The sequence below is a fragment of the Coregonus clupeaformis genome, chromosome 21 (assembly GCF_020615455.1).
Source record: "Coregonus clupeaformis isolate EN_2021a chromosome 21, ASM2061545v1, whole genome shotgun sequence".
NCBI lineage: Eukaryota > Metazoa > Chordata > Actinopteri > Salmoniformes > Salmonidae > Coregonus > Coregonus clupeaformis.
Window position 1 is genome coordinate 56,529,391 of NC_059212.1, and position 16,555 is coordinate 56,545,945.

General features: G+C 40.3%; 1 protein-coding gene across 2 annotated transcripts in view; it reads left to right on the top strand.

The window, feature by feature from the left end:
- LOC121535466 (WD repeat-containing protein 47) overlaps positions 1-16,555 on the top strand; it is a 50,203-nt gene that overhangs the window by 28,827 nt on the left and 4,821 nt on the right. For both annotated transcript variants that reach the window (XM_041842568.2, XM_041842569.2), the window contains exon 11: positions 15,985-16,054. In XM_041842568.2, coding sequence (XP_041698502.2) covers positions 15,985-16,054 — 70 coding nt within the window. The remainder of the gene's footprint in view (positions 1-15,984; positions 16,055-16,555) is intronic.

Consider the following 16,555-nt stretch of genomic DNA (forward strand, 5'->3'; position numbering starts at 1 on the left):
TTATAGAAACACACCCTACACTAATGTCCCAGCAGCTTGATGATTTATTATAGAAACACACCCTACACTGTCCCAGCAGCTTGATGATTTATTATAGAAACACACCCTACACTGTCCCAGCAGCTTGATAATTTATTATAGAAACACACCCTACACTGTCCCAGCAGCTTGATGATTTATTATAGAAACACACCCTACACTGTCCCAGCAGCTTGATGATTTATTATAGAAACACACCCCTACACTGTCCCAGCAGCTTGATGATTTATTATAGAAACACACCCTACACTGTCCCAGCAGCTTGATGATTTATTATAAACACACCCTACACTGTCCCAGCAGCTTGAGGATTTATTATAGAAACACACCCTACACTGTCCCAGCAGCTTGATGATTTATTATGGAAACACACCCTACACTAATGTCCCAGCAGCTTGAGGATTTATTATAGAAACACACCCTACACTAATGTCCCAGCAGCTTGAGGATTTATTATAGAAACACACCCTACACTGTCCCAGCAGCTTGATGATTTATTATAGAAACACACCCTACACTGTCCCAGCAGCTTGAGGATTTATTATAGAAACACACCCTACACTAATGTCCCAGCAGCTTGATGATTTATTATAGAAACACACCCTACACTGTCCCAGCAGCTTGAGGATTTATTATAGAAACACACCCTACACTAATGTCCCAGCAGCTTGATGATTTATTATAGAAACACACCCTACACTAATGTCCCAGCAGCTTGATGATTTATTATAGAAACACACCCTACACTAATGTCCCAGCAGCTTGATGATTTATTATAGAAACACACCCTACACTGTCCCAGCAGCTTGATGATTTATTATAGAAACACACCCTACACTGTCCCAGCAGCTTGATGATTTATTATAGAAACACACCCTACACTGTCCCAGCAGCTTGATGATTTATTATAGAAACACACCCTATACTGTCCCAGCAGCTTGATGATTTATTATAGAAACACACCCTACACTAATGTCCCAGCAGCTTGATGATTTATTATAGAAACAAACCCTACACTAATGTCCCAGCAGCTTGAGGATTTATTATAGAAACACACCCTACACTGTCCCAGCAGCTTGATGATTTATTATAGAAACACACCCTACACTGTCCCAGCAGCTTGATGATTTATTATAGAAACACACCCTACACTAATGTCCCAGCAGCTTGATGATTTATTATAGAAACACACCCTACACTAATGTCCCAGCAGCTTGATGATATATTATAGAAACACACCCTACACTAATGTCCCAGCAGCTTGATGATTTATTATAGAAACACACCCTACACTGTCCCAGCAGCTTGATGATTTATTATAGAAACACACCCTACACTGTCCCAGCAGCTTGATGATTTATTATAGAAACACACCCTACACTGTCCCAGCAGCTTGAGGATTTATTATAGAAACACACCCTACACTGTCCCAGCAGCTTGATGATTTATTATAGAAACACACCCTACACTAATGTCCCAGCAGCTTGATGATTTATTATAGAAACACACCCTACACTAATGTCCCAGCAGCTTGATGATTTATTATAGAAACACACCCTACACTGTCCCAGCAGCTTGAGGATTTATTATAGAAACACACCCTACACTGTCCCAGCAGCTTGATGATTTGAAAACACCTACACTAATGTCCCAGCAGCTTGATGATTTATTATAGAAACACACCCTACACTAATGTCCCAGCAGCTTGATGATTTATTATAGAAACACACCCTACACTGTCCCAGCAGCTTGAGGATTTATTATAGAAACACACCCTACACTGTCCCAGCAGCTTGATGATTTATTATAGAAACACACCCTACACTAATGTCCCAGCAGCTTGATGATTTATTACAGAAACACACCCTACACTAATGTCCCAGCAGCTTGAGGATTTATTATAGAAACACACCCTACACTGTCCCAGCAGCTTGATGATTTATTATAGAAACACACCCTACACTGTCCCAGCAGCTTGATGATTTATTATAGAAACACACCCCTACACTAATGTCCCAGCAGCTTGATGATTTATTATAGAAACACACCCTACACTGTCCCAGCAGCTTGATTATTTATTATGGAAACACACCCTACACTGTCCCAGCAGCTTGATGATTTATTATAGAAACACACCCTACACTAATGTCCCAGCAGCTTGATGATTTATTATAGAAACACACCCTACACTAATGTCCCAGCAGCTTGATGATTTATTATAGAAACACACCCTACACTGTCCCAGCAGCTTGATGATTTATTATAGAAACACACCCTACACTGTCCCAGCAGCTTGATGATTTATTATAGAAACACACCCTACACTAATGTCCCAGCAGTTTGAGGATTTATTATAGAAACACACCCCTACACTAATGTCCCAGCAGCTTGAGGATTTATTATAGAAACACACCCCTACACTAATGTCCCAGCAGGTTGATGATTTATTATAGAAACACACCCTACACTGTCCCAGCAGCTTGATGATTTATTATAGAAACACACCCTACACTAATGTCCCAGCAGCTTGATGATTTATTATAGAAACACACCCTACACTGTCCCAGCAGCTTGATGATTTATTATAGAAACACACCCTACACTAATGTCCCAGCAGCTTGATGATTTATTATAGAAACACAACCTACACTGTCCCAGCAGCTTGATGATTTATTAAAGAAACACACCCTACACTGTCCCAGCAGCTTGATGATTTATTAAAGAAACACACCCTACACTGTCCCAGCAGCTTGATGATTTATTATAGAAACACACCCTACACTAATGTCCCAGCAGCTTGAGGATTTATTATAGAAACACACCCTACACTGTCCCAGCAGCTTGATGATTTATTATAGAAACACACCCTACACTGTCCCAGCAGCTTGATGATTTATTAAAGAAACACACCCTACACTGTCCCAGCAGCTTGATGATTTATTATAGAAACACACCCTACACTGTCCCAGCAGCTTGATGATTTATTAAAGAAACACACCCTACACTGTCCCAGCAGCTTGATGATTTATTATAGAAACACACCCTACACTAATGTCCCAGCAGCTTGATGATTTATTATAGAAACACACCCTACACTGTCCCAGCAGCTTGATGATTTATTAAAGAAACACACCCTACACTGTCCCAGCAGCTTGATGATTTATTATAGAAACACACCCTACACTGTCCCAGCAGCTTGATGATTTATTATAGAAACACACCCTACACTGTCCCAGCAGCTTGATGATTTATTATAGAAACACACCCTACACTGTCCCAGCAGCTTGATGATTTATTAAAGAAACACACCCTACACTGTCCCAGCAGCTTGATGATTTATTATAGAAACACACCCTACACTGTCCCAGCAGCTTGATGATTTATTAAAGAAACACACCCTACACTGTCCCAGCAGCTTGATGATTTATTATAGAAACACACCCCTACACTAATGTCCCAGCAGCTTGATGATTTATTATAGAAACACACCCTACACTGTCCCAGCAGCTTGATGATTTATTAAAGAAACACACCCTACACTGTCCCAGCAGCTTGATGATTTATTATAGAAACACACCCCTACACTAATGTCCCAGCAGCTTGATGATTTATTATAGAAACACACCCTACACTGTCCCAGCAGCTTGATGATTTATTAAAGAAACACACCCTACACTGTCCCAGCAGCTTGATGATTTATTATAGAAACACACCCTACACTAATGTCCCAGCAGCTTGAGGATTTATTATAGAAACACACCCTACACTAATGTCCCAGCAGCTTGATGATTTATTATAGAAACACACCCTACACTGTCCCAGCAGCTTGATGATTTATTATAGAAACACACCCTACACTGTCCCAGCAGCTTGAGGATTTATTATAGAAACACACCCTACACTGTCCCAGCAGCTTGATGATTTATTATGGAAACACACCCTACACTGTCCCAGCAGCTTGATGATTTATTATAGAAACACACCCTACACTAATGTCCCAGCAGCTTGATGATTTATTATAGAAACACACCCTACACTAATGTCCCAGCAGCTTGATGATTTATTATAGAAACACACCCTACACTGTCCCAGCAGCTTGATGATTTATTATAGAAACACACCCTACACTGTCCCAGCAGCTTGATAATTTATTAAAGAAACACACCCTACACTGTCCCAGCAACTTGATGATTTATTATAGAAACACACCCTACACTGTCCCAGCAGCTTGATGATTTATTATAGAAACACACCCTACACTGTCCCAGCAGCTTGATAATTTATTATAGAAACACACCCTACACTGTCCCATTAGCTTGATGATTTATTATAGAAACACACCCTACACTGTCCCAGCAGCTTGATGATTTATTATAGAAACACACCCTACACTGTCCCAGCAGCTTGAGGATTTATTATAGAAACACACCCTACACTAATGTCCCAGCAGCTTGATGATTTATTATAGAAACACACCCTACACTGTTCCAGCAGCTTGATGATTTATTATAAAACACACCCTACACTGTCCCAGCAGCTTGAGGATTTATTATAGAAACACACCCTACACTGTCCCAGCAGCTTGATGATTTATTATGGAAACACACCCTACACTAATGTACCAGCAGCTTGAGGATTTATTATAGAAACACACCCTACACTAATGTCCCAGCAGCTTGAGGATTTATTATAGAAACACACCCTACACTGTCCCAGCAGCTTGATGATTTATTATAGAAACACACCCTACACTGTCCCAGCAGCTTGAGGATTTATTATAGAAACACACCCTACACTAATGTCCCAGCAGCTTGATGATTTATTATAGAAACACACCCTACACTGTCCCAGCAGCTTGAGGATTTATTATAGAAACACACCCTACACTAATGTCCCAGCAGCTTGATGATTTATTATAGAAACACACCCTACACTGTTCCAGCAGCTTGATGATTTATTATAAAACACACCCTACACTGTCCCAGCAGCTTGAGGATTTATTATAGAAACACACCCTACACTGTCCCAGCAGCTTGATGATTTATTATGGAAACACACCCTACACTAATGTACCAGCAGCTTGAGGATTTATTATAGAAACACACCCTACACTAATGTCCCAGCAGCTTGAGGATTTATTATAGAAACACACCCTACACTGTCCCAGCAGCTTGATGATTTATTATAGAAACACACCCTACACTGTCCCAGCAGCTTGAGGATTTATTATAGAAACACACCCTACACTAATGTCCCAGCAGCTTGATGATTTATTATAGAAACACACCCTACACTGTCCCAGCAGCTTGAGGATTTATTATAGAAACACACCCTACACTAATGTCCCAGCAGCTTGATGATTTATTATAGAAACACACCCTACACTAATGTCCCAGCAGCTTGATGATTTATTATAGAAACACACCCTACACTAATGTCCCAGCAGCTTGATGATTTATTATAGAAACACACCCTACACTGTCCCAGCAGCTTGATGATTTATTATAGAAACACACCCTACACTAATGTCCCAGCAGCTTGATGATTTATTATAGAAACACACCCTACACTGTCCCAGCAGCTTGATGATTTATTATAGAAACACACCCTACACTAATGTCCCAGCAGCTTGATGATTTATTATAGAAACACACCCTACACTGTCCCAGCAGCTTGATGATTTATTAAAGAAACACACCCTACACTGTCCCAGCAGCTTGATGATTTATTAAAGAAACACACCCTACACTGTCCCAGCAGCTTGATGATTTATTATAGAAACACACCCTACACTAATGTCCCAGCAGCTTGAGGATTTATTATAGAAACACACCCTACACTGTCCCAGCAGCTTGATGATTTATTATAGAAACACACCCTACACTGTCCCAGCAGCTTGATGATTTATTAAAGAAACACACCCTACACTGTCCCAGCAGCTTGATGATTTATTATAGAAACACACCCTACACTGTCCCAGCAGCTTGATGATTTATTAAAGAAACACACCCTACACTGTCCCAGCAGCTTGATGATTTATTATAGAAACACACCCTACACTAATGTCCCAGCAGCTTGATGATTTATTATAGAAACACACCCTACACTGTCCCAGCAGCTTGATGATTTATTAAAGAAACACACCCTACACTGTCCCAGCAGCTTGATGATTTATTATAGAAACACACCCTACACTGTCCCAGCAGCTTGATGATTTATTAAAGAAACACACCCTACACTGTCCCAGCAGCTTGATGATTTATTATAGAAACACACCCTACACTGTCCCAGCAGCTTGATGATTTATTAAAGAAACACACCCTACACTGTCCCAGCAGCTTGATGATTTATTATAGAAACACACCCTACACTGTCCCAGCAGCTTGATGATTTATTAAAGAAACACACCCTACACTGTCCCAGCAGCTTGATGATTTATTATAGAAACACACCCTACACTAATGTCCCAGCAGCTTGATGATTTATTATAGAAACACACCCTACACTGTCCCAGCAGCTTGATGATTTATTAAAGAAACACACCCTACACTGTCCCAGCAGCTTGATGATTTATTATAGAAACACACCCTACACTAATGTCTCAGCAGCTTGAGGATTTATTATAGAAACACACCCCTACACTAATGTCCCAGCAGCTTGATGATTTATTATAGAAACACACCCTACACTGTCCCAGCAGCTTGATGATTTATTATAGAAACACACCCTACACTGTCCCAGCAGCTTGATGATTTATTATAGAAACACACCCTACACTGTCCCAGCAACTTGATGATTTATTATGGAAACACACCCTACACTGTCCCAGCAGCTTGATGATTTATTATAGAAACACACCCTACACTAATGTCCCAGCAGCTTGATGATTTATTATAGAAACACACCCTACACTAATGTCCCAGCAGCTTGATGATTTATTATAGAAACACACCCTACACTGTCCCAGCAGCTTGATGATTTATTATAGAAACACACCCTACACTGTCCCAGCAGCTTGATAATTTATTAAAGAAACACACCCTACACTGTCCCAGCAGCTTGATGATTTATTATAGAAACACACCCTACACTGTCCCAGCAGCTTGATGATTTATTATAGAAACACACCCTACACTGTCCCAGCAGCTTGATAATTTATTATAGAAACACACCCTACACTGTCCCATCAGCTTGATGATTTATTATAGAAACACACCCTACACTGTCCCAGCAGCTTGATGATTTATTATAGAAACACACCCTACACTGTCCCAGCAGCTTGAGGATTTATTATAGAAACACACCCTACACTAATGTCCCAGCAGCTTGATGATTTATTATAGAAACACACCCTACACTGTTCCAGCAGCTTGATGATTTATTATAAAACACACCCTACACTGTCCCAGCAGCTTGAGGATTTATTATAGAAACACACCCTACACTGTCCCAGCAGCTTGATGATTTATTATGGAAACACACCCTACACTAATGTCCCAGCAGCTTGAGGATTTATTATAGAAACACACCCTACACTAATGTCCCAGCAGCTTGAGGATTTATTATAGAAACACACCCTACACTAATGTCCTAGCAGCTTGAGGATTTATTATAGAAACACACCCTACACTGTCCCAGCAGCTTGATGATTTATTATAGAAACACACCCTACACTGTCCCAGCAGCTTGAGGATTTATTATAGAAACACACCCTACACTAATGTCCCAGCAGCTTGATGATTTATTATAGAAACACACCCTACACTGTCCCAGCAGCTTGAGGATTTATTATAGAAACACACCCTACACTAATGTCCCAGCAGCTTGATGATTTATTATAGAAACACACCCTACACTAATGTCCCAGCAGCTTGATGATTTATTATAGAAACACACCCTACACTAATGTCCCAGCAGCTTGATGATTTATTATAGAAACAGACCCTACACTGTCCCAGCAGCTTGATGATTTATTATAGAAACACACCCTACACTGTCCCAGCAGCTTGATGATTTATTATAGAAACACACCCTACACTGTCCCAGCAGCTTGATGATTTATTATAGAAACACACCCTATACTGTCCCAGCAGCTTGATGATTTATTATAGAAACACACCCTACACTAATGTCCCAGCAGCTTGATGATTTATTATAGAAACACACCCTACACTAATGTCCCAGCAGCTTGATGATTTATTATAGAAACACACCCTACACTGTCCCAGCAGCTTGAGGATTTATTATAGAAACACACCCTACACTGTCCCAGCAGCTTGATGATTTATTATAGAAACACACCCTACACTAATGTCCCAGCAGCTTGATGATTTATTAAAGAAACACACCCTACACTGTCCCAGCAGCTTGATGATTTATTATAGAAACACACCCTACACTGTCCCAGCAGCTTGATGATTTATTAAAGAAACACACCCTACACTGTCCCAGCAGCTTGATGATTTATTATAGAAACACACCCTACACTGTCCCAGCAGCTTGATGATTTATTAAAGAAACACACCCTACACTGTCCCAGCAGCTTGATGATTTATTATAGAAACACACCCTACACTAATGTCCCAGCAGCTTGATGATTTATTATAGAAACACACCCTACACTGTCCCAGCAGCTTGATGATTTATTAAAGAAACACACCCTACACTGTCCCAGCAGCTTGATGATTTATTATAGAAACACACCCTACACTAATGTCTCAGCAGCTTGAGGATTTATTATAGAAACACACCCTACACTAATGTCCCAGCAGCTTGATGATTTATTATAGAAACACACCCTACACTGTCCCAGCAGCTTGATGATTTATTATAGAAACACACCCTACACTGTCCCAGCAGCTTGATGATTTATTATAGAAACACACCCTACACTGTCCCAGCAGCTTGATGATTTATTATGGAAACACACCCTACACTGTCCCAGCAGCTTGATGATTTATTATAGAAACACACCCTACACTAATGTCCCAGCAGCTTGATGATTTATTATAGAAACACACCCTACACTAATGTCCCAGCAGCTTGATGATTTATTATAGAAACACACCCTACACTGTCCCAGCAGCTTGATGATTTATTATAGAAACACACCCTACACTGTCCCAGCAGCTTGATAATTTATTAAAGAAACACACCCTACACTGTCCCAGCAGCTTGATGATTTATTATAGAAACACACCCTACACTGTCCCAGCAGCTTGATGATTTATTATAGAAACACACCCTACACTGTCCCAGCAGCTTGATAATTTATTATAGAAACACACCCTACACTGTCCCATCAGCTTGATGATTTATTATAGAAACACACCCTACACTGTCCCAGCAGCTTGATGATTTATTATAGAAACACACCCTACACTGTCCCAGCAGCTTGAGGATTTATTATAGAAACACACCCTACACTAATGTCCCAGCAGCTTGATGATTTATTATAGAAACACACCCTACACTGTTCCAGCAGCTTGATGATTTATTATAAAACACACCCTACACTGTCCCAGCAGCTTGAGGATTTATTATAGAAACACACCCTACACTGTCCCAGCAGCTTGATGATTTATTATGGAAACACACCCTACACTAATGTCCCAGCAGCTTGAGGATTTATTATAGAAACACACCCTACACTAATGTCCCAGCAGCTTGAGGATTTATTATAGAAACACACCCTACACTGTCCCAGCAGCTTGATGATTTATTATAGAAACACACCCTACACTGTCCCAGCAGCTTGAGGATTTATTATAGAAACACACCCTACACTAATGTCCCAGCAGCTTGATGATTTATTATAGAAACACACCCTACACTGTCCCAGCAGCTTGAGGATTTATTATAGAAACACACCCTACACTAATGTCCCAGCAGCTTGATGATTTATTATAGAAACACACCCTACACTAATGTCCCAGCAGCTTGATGATTTATTATAGAAACACACCCTACACTAATGTCCCAGCAGCTTGATGATTTATTATAGAAACACACCCTACACTGTCCCAGCAGCTTGATGATTTATTATAGAAACACACCCTACACTGTCCCAGCAGCTTGATGATTTATTATAGAAACACACCCTACACTGTCCCAGCAGCTTGATGATTTATTATAGAAACACACCCTATACTGTCCCAGCAGCTTGATGATTTATTATAGAAACACACCCTACACTAATGTCCCAGCAGCTTGATGATTTATTATAGAAACACACCCTACACTAATGTCCCAGCAGCTTGAGGATTTATTATAGAAACACACCCTACACTGTCCCAGCAGCTTGATGATTTATTATAGAAACACACCCTACACTGTCCCAGCAGCTTGATGATTTATTATAGAAACACACCCTACACTAATGTCCCAGCAGCTTGATGATTTATTATAGAAACACACCCTACACTAATGTCCCAGCAGCTTGATGATTTATTATAGAAACACACCCTACACTGTCCCAGCAGCTTGATGATTTATTATAGAAACACACCCTACACTGTCCCAGCAGCTTGATGATTTATTATAGAAACACACCCTACACTGTCCCAGCAGCTTGAGGATTTATTATAGAAACACACCCTACACTGTCCCAGCAGCTTGATGATTTATTATAGAAACACACCCTACACTAATGTCCCAGCAGCTTGATGATTTATTATAGAAACACACCCTACACTGTCCCAGCAGCTTGAGGATTTATTATAGAAACACACCCTACACTGTCCCAGCAGCTTGATGATTTATTATAGAAACACACCCTACACTAATGTCCCAGCAGCTTGATGATTTATTATAGAAACACACCCTACACTGTCCCAGCAGCTTGAGGATTTATTATAGAAACACACCCTACACTGTCCCAGCAGCTTGATGATTTATTATAGAAACACACCCTACACTAATGTCCCAGCAGCTTGATGATTTATTAAAGAAACACACCCTACACTAATGTCCCAGCAGCTTGATGATTTATTATAGAAACACACCCTACACTAATGTCCCAGCAGCTTGATGATTTATTATAGAAACACACCCTACACTGTCCCAGCAGCTTGAGGATTTATTATAGAAACACACCCTACACTGTCCCAGCAGCTTGATGATTTATTATAGAAACACACCCTACACTAATGTCCCAGCAGCTTGATGATTTATTATAGAAACACACCCTACACTAATGTCCCAGCAGCTTGAGGATTTATTATAGAAACACACCCTACACTGTCCCAGCAGCTTGATGATTTATTATGGAAACACACCCTACACTGTCCCAGCAGCTTGAGGATTTATTATAGAAACACACCCTACACTGTCCCAGCAGCTTGAGGATTTATTATAGAAACACACCCTACACTAATGTCCCAGCAGCTTGATGATTTATTATAGAAACACACCCTACACTGTCCCAGCAGCTTGATGATTTATTATGGAAACACACCCTACACTGTCCCAGCAGCTTGATGATTTATTATAGAAACACACCCTACACTAATGTCCCAGCAGCTTGATGATTTATTATAGAAACACACCCTACACTAATGTCCCAGCAGCTTGATGATTTATTATAGAAACACACCCTACACTGTCCCAGCAGCTTGATGATTTATTATAGAAACACACCCTACACTGTCCCAGCAGCTTGATGATTTATTATAGAAACACACCCTACACTAATGTCCCAGCAGTTTGAGGATTTATTATAGAAACACACCCCTACACTAATGTCCCAGCAGCTTGATGATTTATTATAGAAACACACCCTACACTAATGTCCCAGCAGCTTGATGATTTATTATAGAAACACACCCTACACTGTCCCAGCAGCTTGATGATTTATTATAGAAACACACCCTACACTAATGTCCCAGCAGCTTGATGATTTATTATAGAAACACACCCTACACTGTCCCAGCAGCTTGAGGATTTATTATAGAAACACACCCTACACTGTCCCAGCAGCTTGATGATTTATTATAGAAACACACCCTACACTAATGTCCCAGCAGCTTGATGATTTATTATAGAAACACACCCTACACTAATGTCCCAGCAGCTTGAGGATTTATTATAGAAACACACCCTACACTGTCCCAGCAGCTTGATGATTTATTATAGAAACACACCCTACACTAATGTCCCAGCAGCTTGATGATTTATTATAGAAACACACCCTACACTAATGTCCCAGCAGCTTGAGGATTTATTATAGAAACACACCCTACACTGTCCCAGCAGCTTGATGATTTATTATAGAAACACACCCTACACTGTCCCAGCAGCTTGATGATTTATTATAGAAACACACCCTACACTAATGTCCCAGCAGCTTGATGATTTATTATAGAAACACACCCTACACTATGTCCCAGCAGCTTGATGATTTATTATAGAAACACACCCTACACTGTCCCAGCAGCTTGATGATTTATTATAGAAACACACCCTACACTTGTCCCAGCAGCTTGATGATTTATTATAGAAACACACCCTACACTGTCCCAGCAGCTTGAGGATTTATTATAGAAACACACCCTACACTGTCCCAGCAGCTTGATGATTTATTATAGAAACACACCCCTACACTAATGTCCCAGCAGCTTGATGATTTATTATAGAAACACACCCTACACTGTCCCAGCAGCTTGAGGATTTATTATAGAAACACACCCTACACTGTCCCAGCAGCTTGATGATTTATTATAGAAACACACCCTACACTAATGTCCCAGCAGCTTGATGATTTATTAAAGAAACACACCCTACACTAATGTCCCAGCAGCTTGATGATTTATTATAGAAACACACCCTACACTAATGTCCCAGCAGCTTGATGATTTATTATAGAAACACACCCTACACTGTCCCAGCAGCTTGAGGATTTATTATAGAAACACACCCTACACTGTCCCAGCAGCTTGATGATTTATTATAGAAACACACCCTACACTAATGTCCCAGCAGCTTGATGATTTATTATAGAAACACACCCTACACTAATGTCCCAGCAGCTTGAGGATTTATTATAGAAACACACCGTACACTGTCCCAGCAGCTTGATGATTTATTATGGAAACACACCCTACACTGTCCCAGCAGCTTGAGGATTTATTATAGAAACACACCCTACACTGTCCCAGCAGCTTGATGATTTATTATAGAAACACACCCTACACTAATGTCCCAGCAGCTTGATGATTTATTATAGAAACACACCCTACACTGTCCCAGCAGCTTGATGATTTATTATGGAAACACACCCTACACTGTCCCAGCAGCTTGATGATTTATTATAGAAACACACCCTACACTAATGTCCCAGCAGCTTGATGATTTATTATAGAAACACACCCTACACTAATGTCCCAGCAGCTTGATGATTTATTATAGAAACACACCCTACACTGTCCCAGCAGCTTGATGATTTATTATAGAAACACACCCTACACTGTCCCAGCAGCTTGATGATTTATTATAGAAACACACCCTACACTAATGTCCCAGCAGTTTGAGGATTTATTATAGAAACACACCCTACACTAATGTCCCAGCAGCTTGATGATTTATTATAGAAACACACCCTACACTAATGTCCCAGCAGCTTGATGATTTATTATAGAAACACACCCTACACTGTCCCAGCAGCTTGATGATTTATTATAGAAACACACCCTACACTAATGTCCCAGCAGCTTGATGATTTATTATAGAAACACACCCTACACTGTCCCAGCAGCTTGAGGATTTATTATAGAAACACACCCTACACTGTCCCAGCAGCTTGATGATTTATTATAGAAACACACCCTACACTAATGTCCCAGCAGCTTGATGATTTATTATAGAAACACACCCTACACTAATGTCCCAGCAGCTTGAGGATTTATTATAGAAACACACCCTACACTGTCCCAGCAGCTTGATGATTTATTATGGAAACACACCCTACACTGTCCCAGCAGCTTGAGGATTTATTATAGAAACACACCCTACACTGTCCCAGCAGCTTGATGATTTATTATAGAAACACACCCTACACTAATGTCCCAGCAGCTTGATGATTTATTATAGAAACACACCCTACACTGTCCCAGCAGCTTGATGATTTATTATGGAAACACACCCTACACTGTCCCAGCAGCTTGATGATTTATTATAGAAACACACCCTACACTAATGTCCCAGCAGCTTGATGATTTATTATAGAAACACACCCTACACTAATGTCCCAGCAGCTTGATGATTTATTATAGAAACACACCCTACACTGTCCCAGCAGCTTGATGATTTATTATAGAAACACACCCTACACTGTCCCAGCAGCTTGATGATTTATTATAGAAACACACCCTACACTAATGTCCCAGCAGTTTGAGGATTTATTATAGAAACACACCCTACACTAATGTCCCAGCAGCTTGATGATTTATTATAGAAACACACCCTACACTAATGTCCCAGCAGCTTGATGATTTATTATAGAAACACACCCTACACTAATGTCCCAGCAGCTTGATGATTTATTATAGAAACACACCCTACACTGTCCCAGCAGCTTGATGATTTATTATAGAAACACACCCTACACTAATGTCCCAGCAGCTTGATGATTTATTATAGAAACACACCCTACACTGTCCCAGCAGCTTGATGATTTATTAAAGAAACACACCCTACACTGTCCCAGCAGCTTGATGATTTATTAAAGAAACACACCCTACACTGTCCCAGCAGCTTGATGATTTATTATAGAAACACACCCTACACTAATGTCCCAGCAGCTTGAGGGATTTATTATGAAACACACCCTACACTGTCCCAGCAGCTTGATGATTTATTATAGAAACACACCCTACACTGTCCCAGCAGCTTGATGATTTATTAAAGAAACACACCCTACACTCTCCCAGCAGCTTGATGATTTATTATAGAAACACACCCTACACTGTCCCAGCAGCTTGATGATTTATTAAAGAAACACACCCTACACTGTCCCAGCAGCTTGATGATTTATTATAGAAACACACCCCTACACTAATGTCCCAGCAGCTTGATGATTTATTATAGAAACACACCCTACACTGTCCCAGCAGCTTGATGATTTATTAAAGAAACACACCCTACACTGTCCCAGCAGCTTGATGATTTATTATAGAAACACACCCTACACTGTCCCAGCAGCTTGATGATTTATTAAAGAAACACACCCTACACTGTCCCAGCAGCTTGATGATTTATTATAGAAACACACCCTACACTGTCCCAGCAGCTTGATGATTTATTAAAGAAACACACCCTACACTGTCCCAGCAGCTTGATGATTTATTATAGAAACACACCCTACACTAATGTCCCAGCAGCTTGATGATTTATTATAGAAACACACCCTACACTGTCCCAGCAGCTTGATGATTTATTAAAGAAACACACCCTACACTGTCCCAGCAGCTTGATGATTTATTATAGAAACACACCCTACACTGTCCCAGCAGCTTGATGATTTATTATAGAAACACACCCTACACTGTCCCAGCAGCTTGATGATTTATTATAGAAACACACCCTACACTGTCCCAGCAGCTTGAGGATTTATTATAGAAACACACCCTACACTGTCCCAGCAGCTTGATGATGTATTATAGAAACACACCCTACACTGTCCCAGCAGCTTGATAATTTATTATCCTATGAAGTATATTTGCCTTTTAAGTTGGAGCACACTGACTGGTATTGCCATCAATGAATAAAAAGCATTATTTGGCAATGTATATATTTTTTGTCCCAGACAATTTGTCCAGCAACAATTTCTTACTGATCAGCTTTTCATATTTTTTTTTATCAGCCAAAAGCACGCATTTACCTGCCAACGGAAACCCTGGTACATGGTATGCACAGAGTAATGTACTCATGTTATATCTGTGTGTGTTCTAGTCCCCTGACAGTAGCTGGACAGACCTCTGGATTAGATGACTCGCCAGGAGCCCTCACCCGGAGTAAGGAGGTATGTACCTCTCTCTCGTTCTCTGACACACCGTCTCTGTCTACACTCCTACTGTAGGCTTAGTAGGACATTAATCACTCTCTCTGGGATAGGATAGAATAGGAGCCGGCGGCAATGAGGATCAGTTCAGTGGGGGGAAGAATCCTTTTTTGGGGGGAGGAATCCTGTAACAACTATGATGTCATGCACAGTAATCCTGGATTATACCCTGTGATGAGTGGAGATTTTAATCCATTAGATTACAGTTAGAGCAGCAGTGATAAAGGCTATTGTATGTTAGCATGAGCTGTTGGCTCTATTTCAGAATAATGAATAGCATAAGGCATAGAAGATCAACCCAGATTATACTGCTAATTAGTTTCTTCAGAAAGTATTCACACCCCTTGGCTTTTTCCACATTTTGTGTTACATCCTGAATTTAAAATTGATTAAATTGAGATGTTTTTGTCACTGGCTTACATAGAATACCCGATAATGTCAAAGTGGAATTATGTTTTTCAA